At 42.4% G+C, this 25,174-nt stretch overlaps 1 protein-coding gene across 5 annotated transcripts in view; it reads left to right on the plus strand.

Annotated features, from left to right (window-relative positions):
• Window positions 1–24,577, plus strand: part of runx1 (RUNX family transcription factor 1) — a 36,657-nt gene extending 12,080 nt beyond the window's left edge. For 2 of the 5 annotated variants that reach the window (XM_027018510.2, XM_027018506.2), the window contains exons 3-8: window positions 10,576–10,832; window positions 11,930–12,086; window positions 15,743–15,847; window positions 18,293–18,460; window positions 22,448–22,573; window positions 23,019–24,577. In XM_027018510.2, coding sequence (XP_026874311.1) covers window positions 10,576–10,832; window positions 11,930–12,086; window positions 15,743–15,847; window positions 18,293–18,460; window positions 22,448–22,573; window positions 23,019–23,530 — 1,325 coding nt within the window. In that variant the 3' untranslated portion in view covers window positions 23,531–24,577. Of the gene's footprint in view, window positions 1–9,221; window positions 9,816–10,088; window positions 10,322–10,575; window positions 10,833–11,929; window positions 12,087–15,742; window positions 15,848–18,292; window positions 18,461–22,447; window positions 22,574–23,018 lie in introns of those variants that run through there. The other 3 variants (XM_027018509.2, XM_027018507.2, XM_027018508.2) reach the window with 3 other exon arrangements.
• Window positions 24,578–25,174: the final 597 nt, after the last annotated feature.

The raw sequence follows: 25,174 nt of genomic DNA on the forward strand, positions 1-25,174 counted from the left end.
ATTTTCGGAATTTTCTCTTATTTTATTGAATGAAATGAAATACTTCTGCTGGTAACTCAAAGGAAAAGAACATTTACTTCAGAACCTTCAAATTATTACTATTCTCCTTTGCTGTGCTTCATATTCATCAAACTGACTCTTGCATCTAAACATTTTTAGCACATTGCTGGTTGCAAGAAACAACAGATTGTTGTTGTGCATCCTTTAAAATCTAAGCTCATAGCCACCTGTAAATATCATTAAAAATGTTTCACCTTCCTGAAAGCCATGCCATGAGCATATCTCAGGTACAGAGATGAAAAAGGATAACAGCAATTAATGAGGTCCTTCATTCCTATAACGCCGCAGTGTCCCTTATGGCTGGTTTAATGGCAGCAGTGGATAATTCTGTTGGCCTTACTGAGCATCTGTGTTTTTGGTTTGTTGTGTATGATGTCTGAGTCAGTGTCTAAAGAGGCCATCTGCCCCATCTGACCACAACTAAACCACCAAGCTCAACCGCCAGCACAGCAGAGCTTGGAGTCTGGCTCCAAACACAAAGCCGCTCAGTCCGTTGCCGTGGCACAGCCTGTAACTACTTAGTCACTCACTTCCTGTGATGTCACAATGTCATAGGCTAGCAGTTTATTGCTAGGTGGCATGGAATGATGGAAGGAAGAATCCCTTGTCTAGACGGGGGCAATATTTGAAGGATGGACAGGCACACTGCAGTATCCTAGGGAAGGCAGGTTCCATAAAAATAAGGTGTATTGTTGGACTGAGGTGGTAAATTACCATGTAGTCACCTTCACTAAAGAAGCCCTTCAAGGGTCAGGCTCATATGTTTCCTGCCACATTAGCTACTTCAAGGCATACCTTCTTAATGTTTCCATTCATGTTATTGTCAAGACTACGCAAATCTGGGATTGTTTTGTCCACTCACATATCAAAATCATTCTCTAGTCAAGTTCTCTAGTCAATTAAAACTTTAAAGCACAATTTTTTAAAAAAATGCATAGCCAAGCACACATGAGTCAGCTATCCAACTGAGAAAAAAACTTTTTTTTAAGTAATCAAGAATTATACTTGTGGGGCACAGAGTGTTAGCTGGCAGATAAGTCAAGACTTTCCTTGGGCAGGGTTGGCTAAATCAACTTGGATGAATACTCCCTGCCTTCATATGCATGCATCACCACAGTCATCACCGCAGCTACCATTGGTAGAGTAGTTCAGTGCAGGCCCCCAGGAGCCCAACTGTGCTCCAGTGAGTGGCCACCCAAGTCGGCTGTACCGGGCATTGTTTTCTGCCACCTGCTGTTTAGGGCAGCATCTTGGTTCTCCTGCTCCAACGCCCCTCCCGCACTCTCTCACCTCGCATGGAGGGCAGAGGCTCCTGGTCGCCTCATCACTCACTACTTCTTTCTGGCTGAAGCTTCTGACTGGCATCCGAAGGTTAATATCCCTCTCTTAGCTACTTAAAAGACCATTGTACGGAATAATTTCCGTAAAATTTGGAAAAGGGAAGTCAAAACAATCATGTCATTTATGCACCAGAGCAGATAATAAATTATATTGTGGAAAAAATCCAATTACATTATGTCAAAACAGAACTGCAGAACTTCTCTATTTTAACCACTATTGTATGGAGTGATACAGGGTCATCATATGCATATTGTATAAAAATATTTTTACGAGAAATCTCTGCATTATAAAATGTTACTGGAAGCCTCCACTTATAGAAATTGTACTTGGAAAATGAAATCACCTTTATTTTCTTCATATGGATTTATGATGAATAAAATACCCATTAAAGTAACCCATTAGGCCCTAAAGAAATATCAAAGTATCAGATCTGTTTTTATTTTATATATGACAGGAGAGAGGGCTTTTGCATGCCTCAGTATTTATAACCATATGTGGGAGGTAATGATGTGTGTGTTTTTGTGTGTGTGTGTGTGTGTGTGTGTGTGTGTGTGTGTGTGTGTGTGTGTATAATGTCTGAGGCTAATTTCTCTCCCATCAGTTGAACCAGGCCTTCTGTACACACCCTGGCTAACAACAGGTACCTATCAGCCATGTACAGAAGCAGATGAATAGAAGTCGAAGAGTAGGAGCCTCTTTATGTGGGCAATTCTTTCCAGGGACATGTTTTATTATGAGAACCAGTTCCTGCAGTAAAGAGTCTGTGCTTGTCTGTGCTCAAGGAAATCTTACTGTCAGCCCTTGGAACTTGAGAATAACAGAAGTTTTGAGGGATTAACATACTCAACACAATTTTCTTTTTACCTGCATCTCTCCCTCTCTCTTTTTCTCTCTCTCTCTCTCTCTCTCTCTCTCTCTCTCTCTCTCTCCTTTCAGACTTTGCCTCCGCTCCCTCATCACTTGTGTCATAAAATCAATCAGTGATTCTGCAAGCAGTGCTCATCATAAGGCTGATTGTCTTTGCCAGGCTGAGGACCTTTGAATAATTCACCATATGGACCTTAGACATTCAAGCAAGGTCTGCAGCACATCCTCAATTTCTGTTCTAAAACCCCACATGGCCTCTGTAGAACCATTGGTCTCTGAGAACCAATCCAGCTCTTGAATTCTGCAGGATTCACTGTTTGTTGCTGGAAAATGATCTTGCAGCCAGTGTTTAATGTGATCAGTCGATTAATGGAAGTGAGATCCTGCAAGAGCTCTTATTGCGCATTGCTCCAGTGATGTCTATGTTTATTCTGTAACATTTTCTCACTTAACATTTTAGATAAATCTTCCAAACTTTTAAAGTTTATAAAAAAAAATTAAAAATTCTAAACTTCTTGAACTTCTTTGAAAACTGAATTTAAATTCAGTTAGATGTCTTTTTTGTGAAGGTACTCATCAATATTAGTGATCTAAGAATACCAAAAATATACATAAATAGATAACGAATGAATAAAGTGAATAATGAATAAATAAAAGCTAAGCTATCGTTAAAATATACTGAGCAGATTGAAATTCACACTGGGACCATTACAGTGCCTTTAGGGGCAAAGATCAGTGGCCTTCTCCATCGCTGGGGCCCTCTGGGGGGGGTGGCGCAGTTCCTCTGGGGCCTCTCACAGCGCTTTTATCTTACAACTACGCTGCAGGCTGCACCACGGAAGTTTTGTCTAAGATATTCAGAGCTTGATAAAGGGCTCTGTAGAGTGGGCTCTGTAGAGAAGGCTGTGTCCATAACTGTGATATACACCATGAAGCAGGGTGGCCTGGACTAGGGGACCATGGGAAAAGCCTCACACTGTGCTGACGTTACAGCATGTGATGCTGCTGAAGGGATGCTCTCATCGATGGTAATGTCAATACAGCTGGTGTGTGTGTGTGTGTGTGTGTGTGTGTGTGTATGTGTGTGTGTGTGTGTGTGTGTGTGTGTGTGTGTGAGCAGTCCTGTTATAAAATAAATAAATAAATAAATAAAAGCAAATCTCACACACACATACACAATAGATGGTCTGATAGGGTGACGATGTATGATATGATAATGATGTATGATATGACTATATCAAAGTGTAACACTCTGTTACGTGTGTTACACATGTGTGTGCTTTTGTTTAAGAAAGAGAGAGAGAAAGAGAAAGAGATAGAGAGATAGAGATAGAGTGTGTGTGTGTGTGTGTGTGTATGTGTGTGTGTGTGTGTGTGTGTGTGTGTGTGTGTGTGTGTGTGTGTGTGTGTGTGTGCACGCACGCATGAATGCATATGTGTTAGCCAGTGTGAGAGCACAGGGCAGAGTGCTTTGCTCTGTCACTTCACTGAGCTGCTAACTGATATGTCAGAAAATCAATTAATTACTTTTAAGTAGCAGTTAACGGCATCCACACAATACAGCACCATGAATTATTGAAGAGAACTAAAGCTGAGTTATTTTCTCTCCTTCTCTCTTAACTAAGAGACCCACAGAGTGTAAGAAAACAAGAGGCAGAGGGGACGGAGATAAAGGGGGTGCAGGGGGGCAATGAGGATGGGAATGGGGGACTCACAGAGAAAAAAAAAGGGCAAAGAAGTCACTGGTGGGGAAATAGTATGCTCCATTCCTGGCATCAAAAATACACAGCTTTAGATGCTATTCTAAAGCTTACTGTAACTACGGCCAATGGTAGCGCAGTGGTTAAGGTACTTGACTTGTAATTGGAAGGTTGCTGCCTAGTTGCCAGTGTTGGGCCCCTTAGCAAGGCCCCTAACCCTCAATTGCTCAAGTTGTTCTTAATCATAATTGTAAGTTGCTTTGGATAAAAGCATCAGCTAAATGCCATAAATTAATTAAATTAATACTAACCTCCATCTCTGGTGCGAAAATGAAAAGGACACACTGAATATTTGACTTGAACTGAAGGTATAAAGAATGGGCATGCCCACAGGTACAGTCAGCATTGATTTCCTGAAGCAAAGGGGGCATTATTGATCATTGGTGCCCAGTGCACCCGATCCCCAAGGTGGCCTATCCTGCAGGGTTTGGAGAGGATAGACTGCCTGTGGGCATTGTGCAGGTGCATATCTTCACCTAGAGGGGAGGGGCTTTATCTTCGTGCGGCCAGGTGAATTCAGAATGGTAAATGTCAAGTGGTAATGGTGAAAAGGATCTTCTCGTGTGGTCCCCTATTGCCGCCCTTACTTTCTGTGCCTCGCCACATCCTTCTTGCTTCCCTGGCCCTGAAACCGGTGTCCACAATGCCTTGTACAATCCATCTAGTTACATCTCTAGGGATAATCTGTCTGTTTATCGGTATATCGCATAAAGTTTTGCACTGTGGTCCAAAGTCTGCATGGCTTCCTCATGAACACCCCCCCCCACCCGCCCCCCACCACATGCCTGTCTACCTATTTCAACCTCATCCTGCAATATACATGATGAAGAGAGGGAAAAAAGATTAGGAACATGATGAAGAGAGAAAGTTAAAATGATTTCAGTTGCTAAATGAAATTGGCAGGTCTAAGGCACCCCTAGGCAAAAAAACATGGCTCCTGAGGCCAGGCTTAGTGAGGCACTGTAGCTACTAATGCATACTGCCACAGTCTCCTTCCATGATGGTGAGTATAAAGGGAGGCCAGTGTAAGGGGTCGTCCATGTTTGTACATTTTGGGTGGGATCATTTTTGCTGGATGGTGTTAGAAGAACCTACTCAGACCAGCCAAAGCATGACAAAAGCAGAGATAAACTCGACCTGTTTCAGGGCATCTGGATGTCTCTCGTGGGCCATGTGCATCACGAGGAATGGTCAAAGAGGCAGTGTGTTCTTGACTAATGTTTGAACTGTCCTGATTTGTATCCTCTATTGGGCTGTCCTATGTTGTGCTTCAATAATAGATGATTCTTTATGAAGCTAAATATATGCCTTGTAAGGAGAGTACCTCTGTCTCCTATAAAGATGTTAATTATAAATCCTAGAAATTATGCATGCCTTTTTTCAGTTTTAGCATATGATCATTTATCCATTCATTTATCATTTATCCATTGGCTGGTGCTAATATATGTCTGTATTTTTGTAAGTTTTAACCAAGGGCATCAAAGCCTTTTTGATGCCCTAGGTTTCCTGTGTGGGTGTTAAAACTGTTAAAACTGATCGTTCAAACATGGCAGCCTATATGTATATATGACGCTGGTCAATAGATTTTATAGCTGACTACAAGTGCTATTGATCTCTAGATTTAAAAGTTATCAGATTACACCAGAGTTGTGCATTGGAAGGGGGAAATAGAAGAGAGTTTGGGACCTCTTCAATGTGCAAAGACACAACAGATCAGTCTGATATATATATAGGAAAAACAAGATCGGATATATATATATAAGTGTTTTTCTCTGCGTTTCAAGGTGAATGTGTGTCTTTGTAAGTTACACAAACAATATAAGTCATTTAACCTAATTTGAAAGCTCAAAATGAATTCTAATTGTATCACTCTGCACTAGATAACATTACCAGCACTTCAGAGCAAAGTTCAGAACAAAACTGCAGTAAACTGATAGGCAAGGCTTTGTATTTTATATCCTTTCATTTTGACAAAATTGGTAGTAAATGTTCTTCGTTTTTCTCTTTAATTAAAAAACTTATTTCAAATGGCATTTTTGAATTATTAAGACAGAAATGTGTATACCAATAGCCTACACTATGTCTTTATATTTTACATTTTCGACATTTAGATTTTACATTTTCAGCAACAGATGCTATTTTTGAGGGTATATTTATGTGCGCGGTCCCTCGCCATCCAATCCATGACCTACCTCGCTCTATGGCCTCCTTTTCTGTCTTCAAAAATCTTAAGAGTAAAACTTTGTAATATAATGTAGACTTTTAAAATACTTTTTTTCTTTTTTTTTTTATAAACGTGATAGGCCAATTGTCAAAGGGACTAATAAAGTATAACCATAATCATATAAACAGAAATCTATGCATTGTTATATGAAGACAAGTGAAGATATTGTGACCAAGGTTTAGGTAATGTATGTTTTTATTTACTTACAAGTACAACTGGGTGGGCATCAGGGACATCTGCTCTGCTCATTTTCACTTCTTAACTTATCATCTCTTTTTCAAAACTCTCTCCTCCTCTCCTCTGGGCCTATATTTTAATCGCCTTTTCAATCCGATCTTGTTTTTCCCCTCCTCTCCTCTTTAGGTCTCTCCTCGCCTCTTTTCTCCCATCATCTCTTCTCTCTCCATGTCTTTCTTCCTCTTCTCTGGTACTATCATCTTCTCTCCAGCTCATATATCCATTTTATTTCAAATTAGGACTTTTCTTGATTATTCATATTTTATTCAATTTTCATCTATTTTTTTTTTTTATTATTAGCACTACTACCACCTTCTCTTTACTGTCACTGCTCGGTCTTCACTATTAATATTTGTTCCTTTTCTTACTTACCTCCAAGTCACCTGCTCTTCTGACTAATTAAACGCTGCTTTCACTTTAATCAAGCAATAATGCCATTTAACATAAGCAAGCACATGATACTATACGAATATACAATAAACTACATCTGCTATTTACATGTTCACATACAGTACTAAAATGAGTAACGCTTTACTGAGACTTCAAGTGGGCTTTATAGCCTTCTAAGGTTTCTAGGTTACATATTAAAAAAAGAAAAGAAAAGAAAAGAGCTTTAATGTTAGCTCAATATGCCAGGGACCATTGTTGGACACTACATGAATGTGTGGCAAATTAACTTTCTAGTTCCAGGTATCTTAGCTACGGTAGCTAACGTCAGTTGTGATGATTGATTGATTTAACCTAGCATTCGCAAATTGGCCAATTTTCACCAAAAATGTCTGTTTCCGTGTCATATAATTACTGATACTCTTTAGTAAAATATTATTTATTCCTCCAACTACAGTTTCAGCGCAAAATCATGTACTACATTAAGGTTACGTTTTCATGCAAATCAGACGTTAGCTAGTCATCAGGTGTTACAATAATAAGTGTCTCATCAACAATAGATGGGAAAACTGACGGATTCTAACACTGCGAAAAGCTAGTGAGTTGAATTTTTTTTAACTAGGTATACTGGGGGGACATTTCTAGCATATCACAAAATTTTGGGGGACGTGTCCCTCACACTATGTATTGTGACTACGGCCTTAGTTCAACAATCCTAACAAACGTCACATCCACAAAATATGGCACAGTCCAGCCCAGAGTTCATCTAATTCATTTTAGAACAGATATAAATTACTAACATGGTGAGGTCCTTCTCTTAGAAGCGTAACAAAAATATTTGAATTGTTTGCTTTGTCTGTGCATTTCCTTCATGTCCAAAACGCAGAATTTGTGGTTTTGTTGATTTTATGCGTTTAGCATTTGTCTTAATGGTATTCCTTTCTGACAGATAGGTTTTCAAGAGGGTCCAGACTTCACATTGTGGTTAACCAATGCGGATAGTCTAACCTAAAGTCTGGTTTGACTGGAGGTTAGAAAGATCACAGCCAAGTAAACAAGTAACATCATCTGTCTTTGCAGCAATTTCTCGTGAGGGTTCAGTTTTACAACATCCACAGTTTGGTGTACTGTCGTCTTTGAAGCGAAAAAAGGTTTTAAATAAACTTTTTTAAAAGATATTTGACAAAAGAGAAAGAAAATAATGAAGCTCTCTTAATTAAATTAATCTTTTATGTAATATATTATTACCGTCGTGGTACGGTGGATACCAAGACATTTTAATAATCAGACGAAAAAGCTTTCCGGGTGTGCATGTTTGGAATTTTCAAGAAAACTGCCAGTTACTTCAGCGTCCAGGCACAGCCTGGTTTTAAGATCTTAACCAGGGAATTGTGTATTTGATATGTAACCGCCCGTGTTCCATGTCGTCCGCCCGGCTTGCTAGATCCGTGATTAAATGTGACTACCCTTCAATAGCTTTACTTCATATTGCGAGATCTTCTCTAAAGTAGGCAGGCTATTCAAATATTATACAAAATCTTAACCAAAACGGATTTATTTAAAAATACATTGAAAAAAACAGCTGGATATGTGTAGCAATTTACTTAATGTAAAAATAAATAGTCTACAGCCGTTTGTTTCTGATGTAGACCTGAAATGTAGAACAATTTACGCAGGATAGCCAGTCTTGCATCACCCCGACATACAACAGAAATGGTCAGAACTATTAGCGGTAGACTGAACATGAGGCAAAACATAAAAACTACCACCCGCTCACCATTAGGTCGTTTGCTGCCCCCTTTTGGTTGCATGGTCGGACATAATCTGCTCATAATCTGTCATTTAAATGTCTTTTAGGTTCAGTGCATCTAGGATTAAACATATGGAATACCTGTTTGAATACTTGAATTACTTGAATAACCTACATTGAAGGCTATCTGTTCAATTCAACGCAGAAGAACAATGAGAAATGTGTATGACATTTAGAATTTACAAGCAGTTTGATGACATTGTATTCCTTTCATCATTACTTAAAATGTAGAATATATACCTAAGCAAGGAATTACATTTCGAAACATTTCTATTTTCAGTGACAAATATATACACAAAAAAATAAAATCAAGCTCTCGCAAGGATACGCGTCGCACCGAGGAATTCCATTGACCGTTCTAGCTGTAGCCAGCCGGACCCTCTCACTGTTCGGACGTGCTTCTGATTGGCTCAAAATACTCAGGGAAATTGTTGTTGGCCTATCGCAGTAGCGGTGAGGAGCCTGTATGCAAATCAACCCTCCCGAGCCGCATTCCTGTACTGCCCATTGCCGGTAAAAGCCAGCCCCACTGCCGGGAGATTCATTCATACATCAGCAGTCTCGTTACGCACAGACGACGTGCCGGGGTGCGATCCCGGATTATCAGCAAGAATACATTCTTTTTGCAACCTGCAAATAACATTGGCCCAGATGAAAGTACTCTTAGTGTTGTTGTTTTTTTAAATAATGTTTTAGACATCACTCATCCATAGGCGCACGAGAAAGGTTTTCCATACCACCGAGAGTCTGAAGCGCGCGCATACGAAGTTTTAGAAGGACAAGCAAAAGCCCAGGAAAATATTACCAATGACACCTACCAGTTCCGTGAGGACAAGATTGTGGGTGCCATCTGATTGTATTTAATGGAAACATTGTTTATATCCCAAAGACTTTAAAAATATCTGCACTGGAACTTTTTCTTCTATAAGACGCACGGATACGGCCGGACAAGCACGCTGTCAAAATTGCCCCCGACAGTCTGTTTAGCAGACTAAATGCCCCAGCGGGCTAACGTCTGTCGGAAGTGAGTTTGTGAAGAGTCAGCTGTTGCGACTTACCTCTGGAACCTCGTTGCAAAAGTAGTCTCAGAATAGAATACCAATGGTTTTTCTTTGGGACGCCAAATACGGTATGACATATTTGACTGCATTTTGTTAAACACCTTTCGTTTAAAAATACTTTTGTCACGTGTAGGTTACGTTTCTTAATTGATCGAAGCGACCTTAATTAGTCGCTTGCTTATGTGTCTGTGCTTTCTGTGGTTCGAGCAAAAGTAACGGTTTCAAAATCACCGGTGAACACCCCCCCTCTCTCTCGCTGGCTCCCTCTTGCACTCGTTTTCAACCCCCTCCCTCCCCCCCACTCCTTTGCCACCAACTCCGGTTTTAGACTGATCCAGTGGCGGCGTGTTGGCTGAATGTTTATACTGGGCGGTTAGGTGGTGTGTTTGGAGAAAGCGCAGCACTTTTGTGTCGCAGTAGTCAGTTGAACGGAGCTACGCTAACTCTCCTAACCGCACTCATGTGGCATCGATTGTGGTTGGCTGAATGACAGCGGGCCGTTCTCACTGTCAGACAGAGCGCCGCGGTTTTAATGGTTTCATGTGCCTCCAAGGCGCTTCTGGCGCGGGCTCTGGTGAGGATGTCAGCCGGGGTAACGCCGCAAGAACTCAAGAACTCGCACGCGGAGGGTTTTTTTTTTTTTTTTTGGGAAGGGGGGGGCGGCACGTTGAAGCCAACATTTTCGTTTACTCTAGTTTAATCATAATTCTTAACTTTTGAAGATATCCTATTAAGAAAACAAACACATTTGTTCTTTGCTTTACAACAACATCCGGACATCCTACTCTGAATCAATTTGTAACGTATCTGTGATCCGGTGCGTTTCAGACCCTGCCCCAGGGCGACGCTTCACACCTCCCTCCTCTAGTCTGGGCTCGGGGAAGATGAGTGAGGGCTTGCCCCTAGGGGCTCAGGAGGGCAGCGGCGCTTCCCTTGTGGGCAAGCTGCGTATGGCGGACCGGAATATGGTGGAAGTGCTGTCAGACCACCCAGGAGAGCTGGTGCGCACGGACAGCCCAAATTTCCTCTGCTCCGTGCTGCCAACGCACTGGAGGTGCAACAAGACTCTACCCATCGCCTTCAAGGTAATTGAGACAAAAGACAGTTTTCTTTGAATAGACACTTAATTGATAGAATGCCTTATTCATTAATTGATTTACTTATTTATTTACTTATTTATTTAAAACCTGCTCGCGTGTGCATTCGTGTTTGTTAATGGAGAACAAATTCTCAAATCGATGGTATTAATTGTGATTAGTTAGTAATGAGAATGCATTCATCGCATAGCCTGTGTACAGATATATTGGAGATTTCAAACAAACTCATGGGGTTTTTGGGGCAAGGGATTACCACGCATAGTCGTCTCTTCAAAAATTCATCAAAAAATTCCAAAGTTTAAATTCATCTGCCCCTTGTATTGTGTGCCCCACATTTATACAACCAATCAACAAAAAAAAATTGTTGAATATTTCATCAACCGATCTCTTTTGGCAGATCTTGTAAAAACCATAAATAACCTAATGATTTGGGGGAAATCCCTTAGTAATTGTTTCCCCTTATTATTTATTTAGCTGTGTTGTGGTTAAGAGTGGCTTGACATTCTTTCATCATACTTCATCAAACTTCCGCAATTTCCAACTGTCGTCAAAAAATGTGGACGATATACCAAATCCAAATAAGTGAACGGGATTTGGATTTGGTATGTCGTCCACATTTTTATTTTATTTTATTATTTTTTTTATTTTTTTGCCGCGGAACCTACTTGTGTGGGCTAAAACAGAGGCGGCACCTATGTATTCACCCTAAATGCCTGCGTTATTTCTTCAAGATTACGGTTAATATGAAAATAACCCTTTCTGAATGCTTATTTGCTTTTGGGTATGGAAGTATTCATGGAATCCCAACTGCTCGATGCGCTTTGCCACAGTTCGACACTGGAACAGTTAATTTTAATTTTGTGGTGTGATATACGACAATAATAATAATAATAATAGAAAAATAAAATCCTGGATAAAAGTTTTTGTTGTGTAGTTTAATTTAAATGTAATAAGGACTGGAGATAATTTAAATAATAAGTTTAAGAAGAAAAAGAAAATTAACATTGTTGTTGTTGTTTAATGACTTTTTTTTTTTTAATAGAATAATTGTTATTATAACCTGACATGCACCACACTTTAATTAGGTGGTTGCCCTTGGTGACATCCCTGATGGCACGCTTGTGACGGTGATGGCGGGAAATGATGAGAATTATTCAGCTGAGCTCCGCAATGCCACAGCAGCCATCAAGAACCAGGTGGCCCGATTCAACGACCTGCGCTTTGTGGGTCGCAGCGGTAGAGGTGAGCACCGACTGGTGCAGTCCGACCTGGTCTGGGCCCGCGTTGTGTCTTGCGTGCCGTCTCTGCTTCCTGTCCCTCTGTGACCAGCAGTGCCAGACTCTGCTCTGCATCGCTGGGTTGGCAGTGTGGTGGCACGGCTGTTTATCATTAAGACTTATTCCTTTAGTCGGCAACAGATTTTACCTGGTAGCCTCTTGTGCACACACTCTTTCGTTCTGTATTTCTTTCTCTTGCTCTCTCTCTTTCTCTCTCTCTCTCTCTCTCTCTCTCTCTCTCTCTCTTTTCCTTTCTGTGTCTCTTTCTGTTTCTTTCTTTTATGTGAAGTCTACACACACCCATCCAGGAAAAACAGTCAAGACAATAGAGTCTGGCCTACACCAGAATAAATGAGGAGTTCATGGTCAAAAGTCACATGGTGCGTGTATGTGCCTCTCAACATGCTTACGTACCAGTGTGCACACATAGCAGCCTGCGTATGAACATGCTTGATCGTGTTTGAGGTCAGGTGGCAGTCCTCTTGCCACTGTAATCACATACAATCTACCACCAGAATCTCCATTGATGGATGGCTAGACATGACTCAGGCAAAAGAAGACGCAGTCAAATACTAAGGCCCTCATCTATTTAAAACACCAGCCAGTATTTATGTTAGTGGAGAGGCTTCAGTCAGTCGGCTATGACTCCAGTCAAACAAGGGTCTTTTGTACCACTGTGTTTCACTGCTGTTACACAGCAGTGTGAAATAAGAGAGTCATGTCTGACTGTCTCACAGTATAGATTGTAATGGACACAAACAGCTGCCTTACAATGTAGTGCTGTCTGAGAGTTAAGTGAACCTAAGACTTCTAAGTAGGAATTACCACTGTAATTACATCAACATGCATCACTTAACCAGCTTTGTGTGTCCTTTTGGTGTTTTTTAAGGATTAAGATGTGAATTTGTTATGACACCATTATGTGATAATACCTTGTTATTGCAATAATAAGTATGGGGTTCCAAAGGTACATAAAGAGCGTGGCTGATTGTTGGATCATTTTAGAGGTGCATCATTGTGTATCTCAAAATAACTGTACAACCTCTGCTACTGTACCGAGCTTAGCTTGCTGTTTATGAAATTTTTATGGTGTATGATCAATATGGCTATTTTTGCAATAAGAGAAGTATAGACCGATATATTTGGTGGGCCTCTATCTTTTTTCCAAAATCACAAAAGTATCTAGGTAATTTTTCTGTCATATGACACTCAAGTGTGTGTGTGTGTGTGTGTGTGTGTGTGTGTATGTGTGTGTGTGCGTGTGTGTGTTTGTGTGTGTGTGTGTATCTACGAGAGACACAAGGGATGAGGGAGAGAATATCATTTTTCACAATGATAGAAAGATTAGTCAACAAAGTGCTGTTTTTACACATTCATGTAAACACACACACACACACACACACACACACACACACACACACACACACACACACACAGCTCTTCTGGGAAGCAGGGTCCCACAGGGGTCTATTCAAAGTTCTGATATGATTTAGCTGATAGTACCAATCTGACTAACCTGCAGCTGCTGGAGCACACACATGCCAGAGCCTGCCACACCAACACACAGTTTAACGCAGCCTTTTGTCCTGATAAGTTTGTATACATCTGCATGTGAGTGTTAGTGTGTAAGCGGGTAAATGCAGGTGCTGGAATATGAGTCTACATGCATCAGTGCAGGTATCTGCCCGTCAGAATGGTGCTGTTGAAGTGTGTGTGCGTGCGTGTTTGTGCGTGTGTGTGTGTGTGTGTGTGTGTATGGGACTGTGATTGAGGCTGTGTGTTGTGGTTGTGTGTGTGGGAATGTCAGCCCTCTTTTTCTATGCGACCAGATAGCTGCTGCTCTCTACAGTGATGGAAGTGATTAAACTTAGTGCCGGAAAGGAGTGTGGGTAGGGAAAAAGCAGAAGAGTGGTTTAAATAAGACAGAAATGTAAACTAGATGCACACACTGCACACAGACACAAACAGACAAACACACACTGCCCCGATGGGCCACTGATGGTGTTTGATAAGGCGGAACAGACAGCATCTGTCTTTCTTCATGTCTCTCCCACTATTTTCTATTGTCACTTGTTTTCTCAGAGTCTGTGTGTGGATGATCTGGTGAGTCACCAGAAGTCCTGAGGCAATGGTCCACACACACATGTGTACACATACGCACACATACATGCACGCACTCACGCAAACAAATGCACACAGACAATGTGTATATGGGGATGTTCCCCAGAGGAGCGCCATGCACTTCCTGGCAGTTTGGATAGTGAACGTCTGCTCCTTCCAGACAGAATGTCTCTCTCCCAGACACTTAAACTACTGAGCGACAATGTATGGGCATGTGTGGGGCTGTGTGTTTGGGTGTGTGGGTGTGGGTGGGTGACTGTGTCTTAAAGGGTTGCTATATATGACAGGAACAGAAATATTTGTGTTAACAATTTTGTGATTATTTTTGTCACTGTAAAATGTGTTAAATGGTGTTTGTTTAGTGTATATTTATATTTTGCATGTTATAAAAATGTGTGTGTGTTTGTATCAGTGTTTAGGTGAGGTCATTTCTGAAATGAGTGTTGTCACAGAAACAGTGCTGAGAATAGCACCTGGCTTTGCATGAGTGTGTGTGCTTAGACTTCAGCTCTCTGTGTGTGTGGGGTGGGGGGTGGGGGGGTGGGGGGGTGACTGTGTATGTATGGGTAGTCATGTTTGCAGTTTCTCAGATTTTTGGGAACAGTTTGGAGTTCTTCCCAGTTTTAGTCATCTGGAGTGAGTAATAATGCACGCATATACGCATGCACAACTGGTGTGTGTGTGTGTGTGCGTGCTAGCCATGGTCTTACTCGTGTGTAACTGTAGCCTGCCATCAGCACTAAGGCTGCCACTTCCCTGGGGTCTACCTCATTGCTATGGCGATGAGTGACAAGCAAGAATGGGTGGAGCTGTGCACTGCAGCCACTTGTTGCCCACACCTAGAATCTTCGCTTGTTTTTTCTTTCTCTCTCTCTTTCTTTCTTTCTCTCAATTCTCAAAGAGATACCCATCAGAATATATATGTGCATATGCTTCTGTGTTTGAGTACTATCTGACTGGTGTGTGTGTGTATATGTGTGTGTGGGGATTAACACGAGTGCATATTGCATTTCAATCTGTCTGTGTATGTGTTTATGAGGAGTAAAGTCTGGCTTCTTATAGGCTTCTCTCTCTCTCTCTCTCTCTCTCTCTCTCTCTCTCTCTCTCTCTCTCTCTCTCTCTCTCTCTCTCTCTTTCTCTCTATGATTCATGAGCCATGCTGTCCTCTGTATATCTCAGGACATGTGTTGTAGCATATGCCTGTGTGTGTGTGTGTGTGTGTGTGTGTGTGTGTGTGTGTGTGTGTGTGTGTGTGTGAATGTGTACATGTTTAAGGTGACATTGAAGGTGATAAATTCTTCTCAGACGAACGTGTAGATTAGAAAGAATAATAACGGATGGGGTTGGAGACTTTTTCCAGAACAGGTTCCTCTCAGACACACAGATCAAGTTTTAATAAAAAAAAAGCTTTAATTCTCATTCTGTCTGTTTCTCCCCTCCCCTTTCTGTCTCTCTCTATCTCTGACTGTCTGTCTCTCTCTTCCTGTCTCTCTCCCTCAGGGAAGAGTTTCACTCTCACCATCACGGTCTTCACAAACCCACCTCAGGTGGCTACCTATCAAAGAGCCATCAAGATCACCGTCGACGGGCCCAGGGAACCACGCCGTAAGTTCTGCCCGCACTCCATGACCTTCAAACGCATGAGGGCTCCGTGCCATGAGAGTGCCATGCGCACGTCACCGCTGTTTCACCAATCACACGTATCAGTGTTCATTTCATGCTCACCACTGTATTACTGTAATTGACAGTGCGATTAAAATAAGGAGAAGTAATTGGCTGTCAGTCCTGCTGGTGTCTGTGTGTATGTGTGTGTGTGTTTGTGTGGGTGTGCATGCATGTGTGCATGCGTGCGCATACGCGAGCCCTCGCACGTGTGTGGGCATGTGTGTTTTACAGTGAGGTTTATACACTGTTGATGTTAACGTGGTGGTTGGAGGAATGTTAATAGCAGTAGTGTGTTGATGTCTGAATCCTTCTCTGGTGCAGCTCTCTGCAGCTTAGGTGTTCCAATAGCTGTGAAGTTTTGTGAAGAATATGAGGAGAAGCTACACAAATAATGCTTCTCTAGTTTGCTTATAATCATGCGGCAAATAGTTACTGAATGTCAGTGTTTATTCCCTAAGAGTCAGTTGATCATTGCAGTGTGTTATTGCTGCTTTAGGATTTTGGCTGTATATTTATAGGAGGTAGTTCTTCCGTAGCACCCGGTGTCTTTATTTAAATGTGGTAAAATATCACTAAAGAGAAATCCAGCAGGTCTCCTGGAACAGTTCTCATTGGACACATTAAACTTGTCTTGGCACGAATCATCGTGCCTGTCACAGCTATACGGCGTTTATCATCTTGGGATGTGTATGTGTGTGAATGTGTCTGTGTGTGTGTGTGAGTACGGGGTGCATGTGTGTGTGTGCGCGCTTGTGTGGGTTTGTGTGTGAGGGGATATAAGACCTGAGTTTTTTATAGAACAGCTTTATATGAGAGCATATCACACTCCACCCTTGTGCTCACGGCAGTGGTAGGGCTACTCCCCCCCCCCCCCCCCCCCCCACGTTATTCCGGTCGGGATTCTGTCGTGCGGCGCCTCCCCGTATATGCAGGGTCTGGCTGGCTCTGTCCACTGGCTTCAGCTTCAAAGTCCTCAGACCCAGGCTCTTGTTTCAGGAGGACTTCCTCCCTCGGAGTCCGCACACACTGTGTGTCTGTGTGTGTGTGCGAGGGGCCGAGTGTGACTGACGCTTTCGCACAGCTGAGAGACTTGTATTTTTTTTCCCTTGTTGCTCCTTGCATTGTTTTTGCTCTTTTCTTCCTCTCATCGCCTGCAAGCACTTTCGTGCCCTCCTGTTGCCTGGACGTCAGAGCGGGGGGTCACCAGGAGAGATGCTCAGATGCTCCCGACTGTGAGTGGGCATACGTGCGCCACAAGCACGTGCGTCAGCATCGGCGCGCGTAAGCCTGTGCGCCCAGACGCTAAACAGAAATGTGGGCCGCCTCTCAGATCTCCCGCTGCCGCGTGTGACTTCTCATGGACAAAATATAACCCACACCCTCAGCTGAGGTCAATTAGGAAACCTCTCTGTGCCCCTCGATGGGCAGATTTACTGCTGTACATTTACACTGATTCTTATTTCTTCTCTCACTTTGAATCCCATTCATTTTATCCCATACTGCTTATGCCCAGATGATTCAGGCTTAAGTGTTCGACATCCCACCCCACCCCACCATCTAGTCAAATGTTTCCATCCCTGCATCCCTCTGTCTCTCCTCCCTTCATCTCTCTGCCCTGCGCTGGATCAGGGTCTGGCTTCCTCTTGTCTTAACTAAAACATGCTGCTCGGAGACATTAGTGCCACTCCATAATGGGGCTCCACACTGAAATGTACAGCAGATGACAGGATCTGGGAGCCATTATTGATGTATGAAAGGGAATAGGAAAATGAGCTGGAAGAACAAGAGAGAGGGAGGGAGAAAGAGGGAGGGGGGATATGGAGAGAGGGGAGATAGGGAGGGGGGTGTGGGTGGGTGTGTGTGTGGGCGGGTGTGTTGTAGCATGGGGCAACGCAATGTTGATCCTAAGGATGATTAGCTAGTAATGTGGGTGGGCTAAATTGTCAGCTTGTGTGTGTGTCTGCGCATGTGTGTGTGTGTGTGCATGTGTGTGTTATTATGCCACTGATGAATCTGAGTTCATACATCTCCCTCTTTTTATACAGTATGCATAAAAAACATACGTATGTCTATATATATATATATATATATATATATATATATATATATATATATATATATATATATTACAGTATGCATAAAGAACATACGTATACACACACATATAGATATATATAGATATAGATATAGATATAGATGTATGTATATATATATATATATATATATATATATATGTATATATATATATTACAGTATGCATAAAAACCATACGTATGTCTATATATATATATGTGTGTGTGTGTGTGTGTGTGTGTGTGTGTGTGTGTGTGTGTGTGTGTGTGTGTCTCTGTGTGTGTGTGTGTGTGTGTGTGTGTGTGTGTGCAGGCCACAGACAAAAGCTGGAGGAAACCGTAAAACCCGGAGCGCTGGCGTTCTCAGAGCAGTTGAGGCGGAGTGCCATGAGGTGCAGCCCCCACCAGGTCGCTGCGCCCAATCCCCGTCCTACACTGAACACGCCCCCTTTCAGCAGCCCCGCCCACAGCCAGCTACCTGGTCAGTTCTCTAATTGGAAAAATACAGAAATGTGTTCAATGAAGAGTGAGTGAGCCAAGTGTTCTATTCTATTCTATTTTACCACTAGGGTCTTAGCCATTCATAGCCACTGGCTGATCTCAGTTTACTCTTAATGAGCTGTCCTTGAAGTGCCATAAATTATGTTATAAAAATAATTATTTAATTGGTTTTTGAGCATGATATAGGATTTTTGCAAGGTTATAACTAAACAGCATTAAAAAATACAAACAAGGTTACTGGGTAAACATAGAAGGGAATATGGATATAGATAAAGGTTAAATGGGGCACTTTTGTTCTCGAAGTGCATTTGCAGTTGTTCTTCAGTGCCTGTTTTGGTGTGAGTGGCCTGGTGTGTTTGGTGTCTAATGTGTTCTTGCCAAGGGGGTTGGTTGTGTATAGGGACGCATTCTTCTGCACATGTCGTTCAGCATAGACATAACAATAAGAGGAACAGGACTGTGTTTGAGTGGAGCTGGGATGACAACACCCAGGCATGATATCATACACACCAACACACACACACACGCACACACAAACACGCACACACACACGAGTGGCGTGGAGAGATTCCTTCACCTTAATGCTGCGAAACACATTGTTTTAAATCAAAGGTATTCGATTAAATGATTTCAAAGTAGCTGCACAGCGTAGCGCATTTGTGGGAAGAGAATCATCACCTAGCACTAGCTGGGTGTGATTGTAACTCTAATAGCTATGGTATTTTTTTCTACACTGTTGTATGCCCTGAAATGAGGCCTCTTTTCTGGGAATTTTGTGAGAGTGACAGAGCTAAGCATTATGTTAGCATGATAATATCACTTCTGCTTTTTCTGTTCATCGTTTTGTGCATTTCCTAATCGGGTGTTTTAGCGACAGGGCCTGTGTCTCTCAGAGAGATAGACCGTTGCTTTCTCTTCCTCTGTGAAAGAGTGTAAATAGGAGGGGTGCGTGGGTGTGTACATATGAGTGTCTGAATGATGGAGAAAGGTGACAGAAAAAGACACAGAGGTATTGCATGTGTATTTCTTGGAGGAAGCAGGCCAGGGTAGAAGAGAGAAGTGAGAGTCAGCTGACAGGAAACAGCCATGTGTGAAAGTCCCCGATTCAAAATTCTAAAAACATTGATTGTGGGAATAATTCAATACTTCACACTTAACAGTTTCCAGTCACTGAGGCTGGGCATTTGGTTAATGTGTAGTGAAGGTAAACAAACAAACACATGGAGACATCATACCTAGAGGTATTTAGCTTGTAAAGCAAAGTGAAGTTCATAATATGTTCAAGCATAACTTCAAGCAAAACATAAAAGAAGGCTGGTGTGTCTCTATGTGTATATATAAATATACAGATGCGGTTAAAAGACTAAGGCTTGAGAGGACAAAAGCCTGAGAGAGAAGGTAGAGATTTGGTGCGAGCAGAGCAGTGTGGAGTGTAGTGAGAACTGGCCAATGGCTGGTGGCTGGTGGCTGATGGTTGGTGGCCCAGGCCAGGCCAGGACAGGCCGTGTGTAGGGCAGCGGAACGGTCTGTTTCCTGCCGCGCATTGCTCTCGCCCCTCTGATCCTGCAGCCAGAAATAGCAGTGGGAGTGGAGCCAGCGGAAACCGTTATTAAGTCATTCAAGAGCTTTTTCTCTGTTCTCTTCCCCCTCATTTTTTTTCTCTCTCTCTCTTTCTCTCTGTATTTTTCTTTTTTATATTATGGAAAATGAGGAGCAGCTGGGGCCTTGAGATGCCGTGTGTGTGTGTGTGTGTGTGTGTGTGTGTGTGTGTGTGTGTGTGTGTGTGTGTGTGTGATACAGAGTTTAGATACAGTGTTCATCTTGGTGGCATTTGTAAGCAACTTTTTGTTGTGTCCCCATTTCGTGTGCGCTCATGGTTTTTGCTCATTAAAGAGGAAGTTTGACTTTGGAGAGTTTTATATGCAGATCATTTGTATGATTTGCCTGTGGGTCTGTCTTACTCTCTGTCTCTCTCTCTCTGTCTGTCTGTGTATTTGTGTGTGTTTGTTTGTTTGTTGTTCGGAAATGGTTTAACGGTGATGACACAAATTGTTTAACAGTCTACATGACTAGAATTTTAGGAAGTACAGAGTGAAATTTGCCAGTGTGAGTTGGTTGGTGAAAATTGCCAAACTTATTTGTTTGGTTTACCTGAGAATTCAAACACAATGAACACAGGTATCAGTATTTTTCTTTCAACTTTCAAAAATAATTTTCTGGAAAAATAGTAAAAAATATGAACTTTGTAAGTTTAAACTCTAGATCACTTGGTGCAATTGAACCCAAGAGCACAGCAGTAACTTATTTTTATTAAAAGAACTTTCAACCCACTTGCAAGCAGCCGAAAACGAACGCTTCCCCAAGACCAAACTGGATGATTTGAGCACTTTTTCCACATTAGTGTGCAGAAGTGACTCTTCGAGTGTGTGTGCTCGCCCCAAAAACTTGTGTGTGTGTGTTCCATTCCCCTCTCTCTCCCCACTCTTAGTGTGAGAGTGCCTGTGTGTCTTTTCATCCCACTCTTCTTCGTGTTCCCTCCTCCACCGTTCCCTCTATACTTCGGCACATGCGTGCTTGTGTATATGTGTGTGTGTGTGTGTGTGTGTGTGTGTGTCTAGGTCTGTGTGTGTGTAGGTCTGTGTGTGTGGGAATCCTGTGAAAAAAAAAAACAAAAAAAAAAACATGAATGAGGCTTGCACCGGATGCCCAAATCTGCCTCCAGCCACCCACCCAGCCATGTGTGACTCCTGCCCCAGATCAGAAGCACCAGGCCTGGGGAGGGGGAAGCAGAGAAGAGGGGGGCTTCTGGAAGGAGCTGGGGGGCCCTTGGCAGCGGGCCGCACTCTGGCTCCACTTGAAACGGACCCCCACACTCTCTCTGCCCGCTCTGCGCAATTTGCTTCCTCCCCAATGCCTCACCCTCCCCTTCTGTCTGGTAGTCTGCAGGCTATCGGCAAGTGTTTATTAGACCGTGGGGAGCGGGAAGGAGGGAGGGAGACAGAGAGGGAGAGAGAAAACACAGAGAGAGAGGGAAAACTATGGAGAGAGGGAGAGACAGGACTCTGGCCAACATGCTGAGGGAAGGCCTTACTTTTGGCTCCTCCTCTCAACATCTTTGCCTCTGTTGTGGTTCCTCTCGCTCTGAAGAGACGCTGTAGGTCTTACTGTAGTATCAAACTACAGCCATGTCAGACTCTGTGGAGAACAATGTTGTTTGGAACTGTTGTTTCGTCCCCTTTCTATCTCTCAGACTCCACAGTATCAACTGTGAGGTACTGAGACTTTAGCTCCTAACATTATGATACTCGGCTCCAGCTTGATAGAGCAAAGCCCCAAACCTGATACACCACTGATTTACACGCTCAGTAAGCATGGCAGGGGACATTTCTCTGCACAGACCACTGCACGGATATTTATATGTTCGACTGTTTTGAATGTCTGCATAATAGTATGGGGAACTGCGTGTTTTAAGGTCACCAATTTAAGGATAAGGGGAATGACTAAAGACATGTAATGGTATGAGGGGTGTTTTTTTGTTCACTTGTTTAATTTATTTAGAAAATTTTAAGTCCACAGTTAAAATAAGCATGCTAGAAGTACAGTCGAGGCAGAGCGACTTAATTAAAGGTCTTACGAAATATAAAAATCTTTCTTCTTGAAAGTATTTAAGTCGTCAAGGGCCTTCATGAGATCTGGGTTCGGAGCGATGGCAACAAAAGACAACCTTGGAAGTCTTTAGTTGATTTTTAGTTTTTGTCAGCTGATCAACTGATATAAAACAAATAAAATAACAGAAATAATAAATAATTTATATAAGACAAATAATAAAAATGGACTCCCAGTCTGCTGTAGGGTCGTACCTTTTCTTATGATTGTATGACATGTTTCTAAGGATGTATCTAACATCCAAAGCGAAACAGTGGTGGTCTCAGCACTGACCTTTCTACCTTCTCCCTTTTTATTCCAGACTCCAGGCAAATGCAGACGTCTCCGTCCTGGTCTTATGAGCAGTCCTACCCTTACCTGGGCCCTATTTCAGCGCCAGCAGTCCACTCTACGACGCCCATCTCCCCCGGCCGCAATCCCATCCACTGTAAGATCTCCTGCTCTCCTGCACACCAGCACATTATATCCAACCTTCATCTGTCTTCTGCATTCCATCAGTAAATGAATGAGGAGATATTATTACAGTTGTTTTCATTGTTCAGGTTCTCATGCAGTGATCAGATGTATGTAGGTTGTTTGTGATAAAATGACTTGTATGGTAGTCATTTAATGTTTATTGCAGTCTATGATGAGAAAATCTAGTTCTCAGAAGTGTAATGGTCTTCTGGTCTGAGCATTGAGCCAAAGATATAGTACAATATAGTTGGGTAATAAAAGTCTTGGACCAATGGAAACTAGTATGTTTTTAAAGGGCTATATCTGGAATTATTTTCTTTGGCTGGAGGGATTGGATACATGCCATATCTTTCTGGCTGTTTCTATGCCATTTACCTGCTGTAAGAACACTCCTCCCAAAACTTTCATCCCCACAGGTCCAGACCTGACAGCGTTCGCGGACCCACGTGTGAGTCTGGAGCGGCCCTTCTCCTCGCTCCCCTCACTCCCAGATAGCCGATTCTCTGACCCCCGCGTCCCATACCCCACTGGGGCCTTCACGTACACGCCCACCCCTGTCACCAATGCTATAGGCATTGGCATGTCTGCCATGACTGCGCAGGCAGGCCGCTACCACACTTACTTACCACCTCCCTACCCTGCCGGTTCCTCCCAGGGCCAAGGTGGACCCTTCCAGGCGAGCTCCTCACCGTATCACCTCTACTACAGCACTGCTGCTGGGTCATACCAGTTTTCTATGATGCCAGGGGGAGGTGGTGGTGAGCGCTCACCACCACGGATCCTGCCACCCTGCACAAATGCCTCCACAGGCTCTGCCCTCCTCCACCCCTCACTGCCCAGTCAGAGTGATGTCGTCGTGGAAGCAGAGGGAAGTCACAGCAGCTCTCCAACCAGCATGTCTGCTGAGGCGGTGTGGAGACCATACTGAGCAGTGATGGACTGGCATGTTGACCAATTAGAAGTGGGCAGCTGAATTAGTTGTGCTTTCATTGGAGCAGTGGGCAAAGGACTCATTTTACATGGCATGAGACTTCTCTTTCTTTTGTTTTTCTAGAGTTCTGGATTATGATTATGATGATGATGATGATGATTATTATTATTATTATTATTATTATTATTATTATTATTATTGTTGTTGCAATAATGACTCAACTGTATCTTTGTTAAATTTGTCAATGACACCAGCTTTCCATTGTTATAGGGATACAATGATACACACTCTCCATAAACAAAAAACTCGCATATATTGCTACATCAGAATTATTTTCTGTAGGAATACATATAAACACATAAGCCACCAGTTCACAACAATGAACAATTATAGATGCCAAAAGACCTGGGCAACATTGATTTAACTTACTCGGTAACAAGGAATTCTAGACACCACTGCCCACCACTGCCTGTTCATTGACAATGAGTGTATGGGGATTCATGATTGAGGAGAACCAGCATGAAGTCTGGTTCATGGCCTGCTCAATAAAAACATGTCAGTGTTTTGTGGCCGAGCTAAGGTTAGCATTGTTAGCACTGGCAGAGCCAACATAAGGCTTGACCCAACGCCATGCAGTATTTCCTTTGGAGAGTTTAAACAGGCTCTGTAGACTCAGTCCCAGTTTTACGAGGCTTCCTTTTTATCTGGTCACTGCCTTTCAAGGTCTCCTTCTCCACTCCATTTACGCTGCAAAATGGTCTGTATTTCATATTTCCAGTTGATCTCTACATAGAACAATATAGCGGATGATTTGGAATTAAATGGAAGGGACTCGGTCAACATACTTTTGTGTAAATAGACTGTAAACTACTTTCTGATATCATTGGTCAATAGCCATTTGATGATGACATCAATCGTGACACTGTCCTGACTTTCACACACTTGAGAAAATTAACATAAATGCAGCTTAGCCAATATGTTTTTTAGTACTTCTTTATTTTGTGAATGTAAACCTTTGTTGTGAAGAAGTTGAATGTTTGTAAACCGTGTCGTGTCTTTTTTTCCTTCACTAAGCATCAGTCCAACTCATGAGAAATCTGGAAAGTTGGTAGTCTGTCTCTTACTCTCTCTCTCTCTCTCTCTCTCTCTCTCTCTCTCTCTCTCTCTCTCTCTCTCTCTCTCTCTCTCTCTCTCTCTCTCTCTCTCAGTGTCATCTTGTGCTGATGGGACAATAACTGCTTGCCTCCTGAGTCAGTGCCAGTTTCTAACACCCCCACTCCCAGAACTAGCTGCCATGTGCTATTCCTGACCCAAGAAGAATTTATACAGACAAATAGACAGGTCCTAACCTGCCTTGTGCCAGTCAACACTATCTTACACACAAACAATCTCTCTTTATATTCTTCTTTGCCAGTCTCTCCCTTTTTTCTATCCCCCTCTCAACCATCCACTTCCCCCAAAAATTTCTAGAGACACTATATTTTGACCCAAAGGATCTTTTGGATATAAACCGACACATTTAGTTATTTGTGTATTTCTTTTTCTTTTATTCTTTCTTTCTTTAATTTTCTTTCTTTCTTTCTTTCTTTCTTTCTTTCTTTCTTTCTTTCTTTCACACATAAAACGCACATAGAGGATAGA

Source organism: Electrophorus electricus, chromosome 16, assembly GCF_013358815.1.
Source record: "Electrophorus electricus isolate fEleEle1 chromosome 16, fEleEle1.pri, whole genome shotgun sequence".
In the NCBI taxonomy this organism is placed as follows: Eukaryota; Metazoa; Chordata; class Actinopteri; order Gymnotiformes; family Gymnotidae; genus Electrophorus; species Electrophorus electricus.